This window comes from Terrapene carolina, unplaced genomic scaffold (genome assembly GCF_002925995.2).
Source record: "Terrapene carolina triunguis isolate 2854851 unplaced genomic scaffold, T_m_triunguis-2.0 Scaffold21, whole genome shotgun sequence".
In the NCBI taxonomy this organism is placed as follows: domain Eukaryota; kingdom Metazoa; phylum Chordata; order Testudines; family Emydidae; genus Terrapene; species Terrapene triunguis.
In genome coordinates this window covers 40,918,210-40,929,861 of record NW_020664372.1, presented here as the reverse complement: position 1 = coordinate 40,929,861, position 11,652 = coordinate 40,918,210, and the positions used below count along the sequence as shown (strand labels likewise).

The 11,652-nt window shown below is 39.6% G+C and overlaps 1 protein-coding gene across 1 annotated transcript in view; it reads right to left on the bottom strand.

Moving 5' to 3' along the window:
- RNF149 (ring finger protein 149) overlaps positions 1 to 11,652 on the bottom strand; it is a 32,586-nt gene that overhangs the window by 14,193 nt on the left and 6,741 nt on the right. Inside the window, exons 3-5 of the mRNA XM_024202383.2 lie at positions 9,220 to 9,288; positions 5,838 to 5,920; positions 4,139 to 4,235 (exon numbers count right to left, since the gene is read on the bottom strand). Of these exons, the coding sequence (XP_024058151.1) occupies positions 4,139 to 4,235; positions 5,838 to 5,920; positions 9,220 to 9,288 (249 nt within the window). The remainder of the gene's footprint in view (positions 1 to 4,138; positions 4,236 to 5,837; positions 5,921 to 9,219; positions 9,289 to 11,652) is intronic.

Sequence of the window (11,652 nt, the reverse complement as noted above, 5' to 3'; positions counted from 1 at the left end):
CATAGACATAAAATGTAAAAACTTAAATATCTTAGAAACAGTAGCCAGTTGTTTTAATTGTCATATTTGACTTCAGCACATCAAAATACATAATAAATAGCACATTTTATCTCTGAAGCAGACGGCTTCTCAAAAATTGTAGACCAGTGTTCCCTATCTTCCTCTTCTCCTATCCACCCTCCTCAGCTCCCATCAATACCAATCTACTGTTTCCCCTTTCTAATCAAATCAGTCTGCTTCCTCCTCCTCCCATGCTGCCTGGGCACCAGCGGAAGCACTGAGAGCATAGATTGTCTCTCTGCTCTCAGTTTTGGTGTCTGGCACCGGAGTGGCCCACAGTAACTGGGGGGAGCAACTGAAGGTAAAATTCCTGTCCAGCCCCAGTAGCCCTGGAATGGAGCATGCTAAATCCCTCTGTGGGAATGGTCATCCCAATCTGGTTCATACTAGGAGCCGAGAGAGATGCAACATGGTCATTATATAGGAGATCTCTGGAGATTGCCACCGCTGGCTGCTAACAAACCACTGACCATGGGCAACTGCAATTTTTCAAGCACTTATAACTTGGGCAAATTTGGGTGGATTTTCAGAGGGACAGCACAAGGTGCATCGTCAACACCAACCCCCCTGGCCAAATTTCAAGTCCCTGCTCCCAAAGCATGAAGCTGCTAAAGTCTCAATGTAACAGTTATTAAAAAAAGTCAGAGGCAAGATACATTTTCCCCTAATCACCTTCTCAGAAATGAGCTTTTTTTTTGGCGGGGGGGGGGGGGGGGGGGGTTAGAAGAAGGGATAAAAAGGTTTGGCTGAGGCAGTCATCTGGCATGGAAAATTTCAGCCCAAACAAACAGCTATTTCTGGCAAAGTGATAAGCAACTGAAAATGGAGACCTTAATGGAAAGTAGCTATTAGCAATTTAGCTATTCTGCCCATTTTGTAATGTACAAACAATAGTAGTTTCCCTACTCAGCAAACCTGAGGCCTGGTCCACACTACCCCCCCACTTCGGACTAAGGTACTCAAATTCAGCTACGTTAATAACGTAGCTGAATTCGAAGTACCTTAGTCCGAACTTACCGCGGGTCCAGACGCAGCAGGAAGGCTCCCCCGTCGATGCCGCGTACTCCTCTCGGCGAGCTGGAGTACCGGCATCGACGGCGAGCACTTCCGGGATCAATTTATCGCGTCTAAACCAGACCCTCCGGTAAGTGTAGACGTACCCTTAGTATAGTGCTTTATAGTGAGGTCCCTCATCCCTAAGACATCTAAGGTATTTCTAGGATGCCCATCAATTTAAAATCTTAGCACAGTATTAAAGATAATCAGTATATTTTCAAGTATCAAATTAAAAACTAAGCCACATTTTTCAACATAAGTGAACAAAATACATTGTGAGTTGTTTGGGTCCCTCCTCCCGATGTTTGTGTACTTGCTAGTTTTGAAAATCAATAATTCACAATGGGTGACTCAGTCAATAGTGTAAGTTAGCAAGACTCTACTACATCAGAAAGTTTTTAACTTGTCAGTTGGGGTTCCTTTTTATCAAGTGAATTTAAGGCTGGGAACAGTCACCTTGGGGACTGAAGTCCTCCATTTACAAAAAAAGCACACAACAGGCAATGGAAGTTAAAGTTCCTCCAAGCTAGTCTAGAAGTATCAAGTTTTTAGATTTATGAATAGTTAAGTTCTCTAGTTATTAATTCAATCTCTGCAGAAGATACAACATGTTGAAATGATTTCTGTAATGAGAATGCTCGTCTACTTAAAATGGACTGATCACCACATAGGCAACCATTTAAAGTCAAATTGTAACTTTCCACATTATCAACTTGACTGGGGTTTGAACTTGTGATGTGTAACTAACTATCCATTGTGAATACCTTAATAAATTGGGATTTGCAACTGACACGTTTCCTACATTCACCTTTGTCAAGCAATGAAGAGACGTGTCTGATCAACGGGAGAGAAATTATATGTTGGGCTGGTCATGGGTAGAGTATCAATATCCATCCCAAAAATCTGAACTCAGGGAACTCAGATACTCTAATAATCACAAAAACCCATTTTTCAGATAAAATACATTATTTTCTGCTAATTTCCATCATTAAGTAGAATTATGGGCTTCAACCATATGGATAGTATGAAAACAAGACTTAACCTAGGTTATTAGAGTCTTAACGTAGCTTCCAGACCAGTCTCTGCAACGATTGAATCTTTAGGCCATATGGTACAACCATTGCCTCATTTTGCATAATGAAATCATGTAGATGAGCAGATCGAGGGTTCTACTACTTTTCTTACAACTTTGACAAGACATAAGTAGTGCATCAGATGAAGTATATTGTAAAGTCTCCAACCATTCCAAACAGTATTCTTTTGTTTATAAGTTTAAAAAAATAAAAATAAAAATATGCAGGCACTTTATGAAAAGAAGATTCCAGACACCATTCTAAACACACCACTTTATTCTTATGGTAAGTGCCCCTATTTATTGAGATCTCTAGAGGAGTGGTACATAGATATCCACATCCTATTAGTGGGACTGAAGGCACAATTTTCTCAAGACTACTTCTCAACAGTGATTGAGTAACCTACCACATATATCTTCATCCCTCTTTGCTGGCTTGTCAGAAAGAAATGAAAGCACATCATTTCTACTAGTTAACCCAACTATTGCTAAAAATTTTCAAGAAGGTTTTAGTGAACACTGATTCAGTTAGAGAGACCAAATGCTTACTCAGCATATCTGGGAGCATATAGACCCAGTCAACTAATTTTTCCGGCTACTTGAAAAGTTTCAAGGACTCAAAAAGCAAAAGGGCACTTGAGGTCCCTGTAAACTGAAGCATGAAATTGGTTTCTACAACTGTGCAGCTGTAGGCAAGTCACTTCTCTTCCTCAGTTTCCTCCCCCTCTGTAAAAATGGGGATAAAAACAGTTACTTACCTTTCGATAACTGTTGTTTAAGATGCGTTGCATATGTCCGTTACACTGCTGGTGTGTGGCGTCCCATGCACCGATGTCGGAGTTTTCCCTAGAAGTACCTATGGGGTGGCACCACCCACACCAAAACTCCATATGATTGGAAGTGAGGCTACAAAGAGTGAAGCCACCCTGCCGCCTTCAGTTCCTTCCCAATGGAAGCGGATGGCAGACTCCGATGTATTGGGGAAGGCAGTGGTGGGTCGTGTAATGGACAAATGCAACACATCTCAAAATACAGTTAAAAAAAGTAACTTTTTTCTTCAAGTGCTTGGATATGTCCATTACACTGTAAGTAACTCCTAAGCTGTTACCCCACGCAGTGGGGCTCAGTCTCATCTGAAGGGGGAACTGCATGACTACTTTTCCCACGTTTGCATCCTCCCTTGAAGCAGTCGATAGTGCACAATGCTTGGGGAATTTTTGAAGAGAAGGCCACGTTGCCACCCTATAAATGTTCGTAATCGGCATGTGCTACAAAGGCTGCTGAGATCAACTATGCTCTGATCATGTGTCCTGTCAACTTTTCAGGAGGCACTACCACTTTGACAGCAAAACATTGCAATGCAGCTAAGAACTAAATTTGAAATAAAAATAAATGAAGAAATAAAATGGAAAATTAAGCATCACGTGATTAAAAAAGGAATACCATTAGATCGAAACAGAAGACTGAGAAGTTTTTTGTTCACAGGGCACACAAAACACTCAGACCACTGACAGTAAGAAGGAACTGAAGGGTAGGGGTGGCTTTATAACCTCACAGTGCTCAGGTGTAGGCAAGGTTATCCTTGTGGGTACCTCTAGGGAAAACTCTGGCACTGGTGCACACCCCCACTCCGTGTAAAGGACATATACAAACACTCAAAGAATGAAACTTTTCCTACCTCAGAAAGATATTACAAGATAGTTAGCATTTTGTTAAGTGTAATATTAAGGATGAGTATTAGAAATCATTACAGATTTCTCTTGTTTGGGTTCTTGTACCACAGCCATCACTGTGGTATCTATATCTATATCTATATACACACACACACACACACACACGAGATAAAAATTCAGAGCAGTTGTTTCTCCAGATTAACAGGTTGACGTGCAGTGTCGCTTCCTGTTTTGAATGTCTGCAGTGTAGTTTTAACTAGATAAATATGTAACTCACCCAATATCCCAGAGCTTTGATGACATCTAGTTTACACATTGGACAAGTTCTGTGGTCCAACAGCCAGGGGTCAATGCAAGTCCTATGAAAGATATGCCTGAAGAAAAACCAAGTATACTTGGTTTTAATTTTTTTAAATGATGATTTATTCTTTCAGACAACCTATTCATTTTCTAGTCTGTCCATCTTGAGGTTATTAGATACCTTTTTAATCTAAGTAGTTATTCAATATATTAACCTATGTGCCAAAGTTGGAAGGCAATGGACAAGTATATTGGCAGAATATATAGATAGAACCTTTCTTTAAAGAATCTCTTAAGTGATTAAAAAGGAAAAGTAATGTCAGATTTAAAAAGGTTACTATAAAAAAAATAGTACTAGACAGACCATACAGAATATATAACTACTCAAAGAAATATTTGGTAATACATAAAAACAACTATGCACAAAGTTTAGATCTCATCTTTAACTGTTCTTATTAAAGTACAATATTTTACCAAGCAAGGGCTAATTGTTCTTCATTGTCACATAACCAAGACATCTGATTACAGACATTTTTAGAGAAATGACCATTTCAGGACTGATCAAAAACATTAATACAAATAAGGAATCAATGTTTTATATTTCAAACACACTAAAACCCAAATAGAAGTGGAAATGTTAGTTTACAAATTCTCTTTTGTACTGAGAATTTCTCAAGATTATGTCTGTCATATTTCTAATTATACATCTAATTTTCTTTAATGGAAGAGAAAGGTTTCTCACTACAAAAAATGTTCCCACAAATCTAGTAATAGTCACATACTGTATATACTCGTTCATAAGCCAAATTTTTTTTAGTAAAAGAGGGAAGCACCAGAGAAGGGGGTCGGCTTATGAATGGGTAGGGGGAGGTGGGACACTGCCTCCCCCTCCCCCAACAGAGGGAGCAAGGAGAGGCAGCACAGCCAGAAGGGAAGAGGCAGGGCCAGAGTCTCTCCGCTTCTGGCCGCCCCGTCAGGCCCGCTGGAGCCGCCCGCCCCACCTGGTCAGAAACATCCTCCCCGGCCCTCCCCAGATAAGGTGGGAAGGGATGGGGAAAGTGTGGGCTAGGGGTGGGGTCATGTGGGGGGTGGTCACAGGGATTACTCCCGACTCCCAGCTTCTCCCCCCCAAAAAATTTCCCCACCAGTTGCTGTCCCCACCTGTCAGGGTAAGCAGCTGGTGCACCGGGACACTGTTTACCTAGGTTTACCTCTGTGCCTGCGGACACTTGAGGTAAACAAACCATCTCGGCCCACCAGCAGCTTATCCTGATGGCTCGGGAGCCAAAGTTTGCTGACTCCTGAATTATAGGGTCGGCTTATGAACGGGTTATAAAAATTTTCCATTTTTACTTATCCATCGGGGGCGGGGGGGTCGGCTTATAAACGAACCAGCTTATGATTGAGTATATACGCTATATAATTTATACATATTGTAATATTTTAATTAACGAGTTTATAACATTTGAGAGTCTGAACTCCCCACCACATCTATGAAATACCATCTTTTCATGCCCTTGCATATGTTACGGGCCAAACAGATGGCACAACTTCAGTGGATTGTATAGCTTTACAACCCCAACGCTCCAGAAATGGCTTAGGTTTCTAGGAACCTCATTAAATATTTCTTATGGAAAGTATGGTAAAAATAGATTTTAAAAGGCAATCAAACTTACTTGCATGGCAGAATTCGGACAATATCTTTCAGTTTATAGTTTTCAATGCACACAGCACAATTTTCTGCATCAACATCTAAACCCTAAAGAAAACACAGTTAAATGTACAGGTAGACCATGACATTAAAAAGATCATGACTATAACAAGCATTATGAGTCATGTAGGATAATCATTTGAACAGAATGCTTTAAAATGTCTCAAATAAGAAGAATTTTCTCTTATTTAATTCAATTAGAAATACTCTACCAAAAGGTGGTTTGATACAATCAAAGTCACCGATTGTGACTAAATCTAGATATATCGCATGCCAATCCAAGCACTTTTTGGGTGACTTACTTCTCTGAACATTGGTGTTTTTAATGGGGTGCAATTAAGCATTTTAGTAAACTAAAAATTATAATAAATAAAGCTAGCCATCTCCAGATGTATGAGATTTCACATAGTAAGTATGAAAGATATAGCAACAGACAAACTCATTTAACTCCCAATCTACAGTCTCAAGAGCTAATGAGCATTCAACATACTCTTATAGAGTTGAATGGTGCCTCATCCTGCTTCTTCAGCCTTCTCCTCCCACAGTGCCCTGGTAAACACGCTTGCACAGAAAATGTAAGAATCCTCCCTCATACTCCAAATGAAGCAGCTTAACAAGATTCTTAAGACCTCTCTCTCTAACCTCTCGCTCATTCAATTCTAAGAAAAGAGTATATTGAATGCTCATTAGCCCGAGACTATAGATCAGTGGTTCTCAACCTATTTACCATTGTGAGCAGCATATGCAGCTGTGTGTTACGTGGGCTGCATCCACATAATATATATACTATTTGTATGGGCCTGAAGATGTCACATGGCCACAGTTGTGTGCTGTCTGGGCCACAGGTTGAGAACCACTGCATTGTAGTCAGAGTACAGTGTGCAATTACTCATGCAATAAACACTTTTTGGGAGAGTCCTCCATGTATTCTGACATGTCTTGCCCCTTTTGTAGTTACAGTTGCAATATAAATGTGAAGGAAAACTTAAGTATGAAGATACTTTGTATACCATGTAATCAATTAATTTTAACTGAGTTGTATACTAAAGCAAATATATGAAGGATATCCAAATAGGGTCCTAGCATAAAAACACAATGCAAGTCTTTCATATCTGCAGGTTACTAAAAAATATGGGTGTCCATTACTGCAAATGCTTACATGAGTTAGTAATGTGAGTAAGATTGGAGGATCAGGCCCATAATTTCTATTTTATACATTGTACGTAAGAGTCATTTTAAAATAAAAAAGTTACTTGTAACATTTCTATATTAGTTGCCAGTCTGTACATTTAAAGTTAAATTGATAAAATACATTTACTACTGCAGTATTTTTCACTGAACGCAGGGGCAGATGCCAACCATGGCATATGTAGCACATAATCAAATAAGTGTCCATTTCACAATAATCCCACAATCTGCTCAGAAAAGATCCACACAACTGTAAACATGTATGTGTTTTTAAAGTGCTTCAACTTTGAATGTTGCTATACTGTAACACAAAAAGCCCTACATTATTTGTTACAATTGTGATGGATGAAGGGGGTGGATGGTAAGCTCCTTTTGTGGATGCCCAGCCAGTTGGCTGTGGAGTCCCTCTTGGTGGCTGTTCTCTGCTTGCTTTACCTGTAAAGGGTTAAAGTCCCCCAGGTAAAGGAAAGGGAGTGGGCACCTGACCAAAAGAGCCAATGGGAAGGCTAGAACTTTTTAAAATGGGGGAAAAAAACTTCCCCTTTCTCTCTGTTGTAGTTCTCTGGGAGAGGGGGGAAAACAGGGAGCAGTTATGCTATGAGAAGCTTTAAGCCTAGGTATGATCATAATCTTAATCATAAGATCATACCTAGAACTACTTATTTGGAACCCCAAATGTGCAAGTAGATCAGGAATGTTTAGAAAGACACGATTAGGTTTATTTCTGTTTACTTTTTATACTAGTGAACTCCTCTGTGCTAACCCCAGATGCTTTTGTTTGCTTGAAACCTTTAAACTGAACCCCCAAAAAGCTAGTTTGGGTGCTTAATTTTTAGAATTGTTCTTTTAAAATCTTGCAAAAGCTTAAGTTCCAGATGTATTTTCTTTCTTTTTTGTTTTTAATAAAATTTACCTTTTAAGAACTGGATTGGATTTTTGGTGTCCTAAGAGGTTTGTGCATATGTTGTTTAATTAGCTGGTGGCAACAGCTAATTTCCTTTGTTTTCTTTCTCAGCTCTTCCCCGGAGGGGGAGTGAAAGGGCACAAGGGTCCCCACAGAAAGGCATTCCCAAGTGCGCCTTCCGGGGTTCCAAAAAGGGGTTTTGCATTTGGGTGGTGATAGCGTTTACCAAGCCAAGGTCAGAAAAAAGCTGTAACCTTGGCAGTTTAATACATGCCTGGAGTGGCAAGTATTCATTTTTACAAATCCTTGCGGGCCCCCACCTTCTGCACTCAAAGTGTCAGAATGAGGAATCAGCCTTAACAACAATAAAGAACAGAAGGGAAACTGTTGTGATTGTGATGACTGGACCAAAGGAAAGCAAAATATACATCTGCCCAGACAATGTAAGACACTACTTCTAGATAACTCATTTCACAGAAGTACACCTGCTCCAGTAAGTTATATTAAATTTAACCTGTCTTTGCAAATAATCTGCCTATAGTCTCACAAAGTAAGCCCACATGGGATGTAGAGAAAGTCTAGGAGTGAAGACCTGTCAAGCTTTGTTAATATATACATTTTAAATAAGCTTTTCTCTGTCCATAAAGTAATGATTAGAAATATGTAAAAATCTTTGGGAATGAGACATTCTTTAAAGGATTAATCACAATTTTTATGCATTTCTTCCTATTCTAGAATCATAAAAAGAAAACAGTACCAAGACTAACAGATTTGTAATATATGGAATTGTGTAATCAACAGATCATGGGAAATATTGCACAATTCAATTGTAATGTTGACATTTGGTGCTAGCCAAGATCCTATGCTGGTAAACGTATCTTTGTTAGATGTTAAATACTGGCCTTCATGTTTTCATTACAGTCTTTTTATTATAAAGATACTATTCCACCTACAGTAATTGAGAGAAATAAGAAACCCTCTAATTTGGTCTTGTGATGTCTTGTACAACTTGATACTACTCTAAGTTATAAATCTGCCTTTCCTTTAGAGGTAGTAATGAGGATTTGATTTTTCAACTTGCTTTCTAGAGACAGAGAAAAACAGGTTAATAAAAAGAGAAGACAGTCATGCACTCTAATTTATAGACAGCCCAACAGGAGTTAAAATCATTTTTATTTTTAAAATCATAAATACAATGAAGTAAGCTCGCAAAGACCATTCTGACCAAACAAAACAGTTTAAGTTACTAAATTACCTTGTCTCCATGCTTCACAGTATGCAACTGAAGCTGGTTGATCACTTTCTTGGTTTCTTTTCTGTGGCCCTTAAAGTGGTGAGAGAGAGAGAATGTTTAAAATAATGTTACACAAGTTCAGTGAAAGAGTACCAAATTATGAAAAACTTTAAATACTAGAGCAGGGTTTGGCAACCTCTGGCACATGGCTCGCCAGGGTAAGCACCCTGGCAGGCCGGGCCAGTTTGTTTACCTGCCGCGTCGGCAGGTTTGGCCGATCGCGGTTCCCACTGGCCGCGGTTCGCCGCTCCAGGCCAATGGGGGTTGCGGGAAGCCATGGCCAGCACATCCCTCTACCCGCGCTGCTTCCCGCAGCCCCCATTGGCCTGGAGCGGCAAACCGCGGCCAGTGGGAGCCGCGATCGGCCGAACCTGCCGACGTGGCAGGTAAACAAACTGGCCCGGCCCGCCAGGGTGCTTACCCTGGCGAGCCGTGTGCCAGAGGTTGCCGACCCCTGTACTAGAGTATTCAGTATAGTTTACAAAGCCTTTGAATACATTCAGGAAATTCCCACCTTTTGTCACTGTAGTAAGTTTATAAAGCCTTCCACCCACCAATGCACATTAAGGAGGAGGGAGTTCCACATTGTATGGGGCACTACAGCAAATACACGATCATCTATTGATATAAACACTGGTGAGATGCATAAGAATTGCGTATTGTCAGAGTGCAGATACATGTGGAAACAAGGACAAAAATCAATTCCCCACTTTATAGGCAACCAGTGTAGAGAGGAAGAAGGAGACACATAACAGGATCACAGTTAATCCAATAAGCAAATATACTGGTGGTGCATACTGGATAGTCAAAAGGAAGCGGAGAGACACAGCTAGGTATCTGCAGCATACTGATAATCTTCCCTGTTATCTTGCCAAGAGGTCTGACAGACAATGATCATCAGAGAATGTATTTCATTTAACCTGAGAAGATGTTTAAGAAACCATATCAATTGCACAATTCTCCAAATCAATTTAACCTGCTACATATTCCCTGCAAAGTTACAACTACATGTAAAACAGGAGGGCATGGGAGGGAGGAGCAGTCACACCTTAAATAGCCCCTCTTGATATAGAACGAGGATTAAAATAAAGATAATCTATAATCCATCTGGAAAAAGTATGGAAAAATGTTATTCTGCTCAGTCTGGGTCTCAAATTTTCTTTTCCACTGCAAATGCAAACATATGTCCTTTATTGTAACATGAATGGCCTGAGGAAAGGACTTCAATTTAAGAGGACACTGTATAGTTAAATGTTCATTAAAGTAAAAAATTCTTAAGGGTGATCTCAATCCTGCATTTGGATCCATGCAGATGTAACTTCATGCTTATTCAGAAACCCAATGGAGTTCCACATGAACCCAAATGCAGCATCAGGGCATGAGATACCAACACCACTTCAGGTGTTTCCCCTCCCCCCCTAAAAATACTGAACTTAATAGTCACCATTTACACAATCTACTTTTTGCACAATACTAATTTTGAACAGTGAAGATAGACCAGTCAATATAACTTTTTATACACTTTTTCTAATCAATTTTATCAGATTTTGCCACTGAACGGTAACCGTGCTTCCAACTGCAAACTTTTTTTTGTTTGTTTCCCAACTCTACCAATCAAATTAGTGATTCCAAAAGACAGCCTGTAATAGTCTTCTCAGTTTTAGAGCCTGATCCTGTAACCCTTAAACAAGTAATCCTACTTGAGAGAATAGGACAACTTGTCTGACTGAAGACTACTCCATAAGTAAAGTCTGTAGGATCACATTCTTAGGCATATTTACATATATGGGAAATGACATTTCCCATATCATCATCATCATCTTGGGGCACCCTATTACATATGTTAAAAATTATCTTTCTGTAATCTATCCAACTATTACGTTATACTCAATCTGTTTCATAAAGCTAGATTTGTCAACTATTAGCAATTTGAACATACGGATATGAAAGTATCCCCCCCGCCGATTTGTTTTGGACTGGAAATATGAAGTTCCAGGAAACATTTTTATCGTTAACACCTAATCCTTACACAGGGCTTAATTTTCAATCCATTGTACAAAAACCTTTGCTTCTTCGAATCTCTCTATGAGGTACTGTATTCATTTTACTGACTAGGAAAGCATGTTATTGATTGATTGCCTCCCCTCCAGGCCATGTAAGTCAGTAGCAAAGGCAGATTTTGATCTGGGTAGCTTCTGAATCTCATCCCCATAGGCAGTCCACTAGACTAATGATTAACTTTTTTTATCTGCAGCCCACAAAATGGCTGAAGTTGTCCCACGTCCCAAAGACTGGATTTTTTCCCTCCTAAGTTGATTTCCCATCCATTTCATGGGTGTCTCAATAAAAAATTAAAAAAAAAAAAAAAAAAAAAAAAAAAAAAAAAAAAAAAAA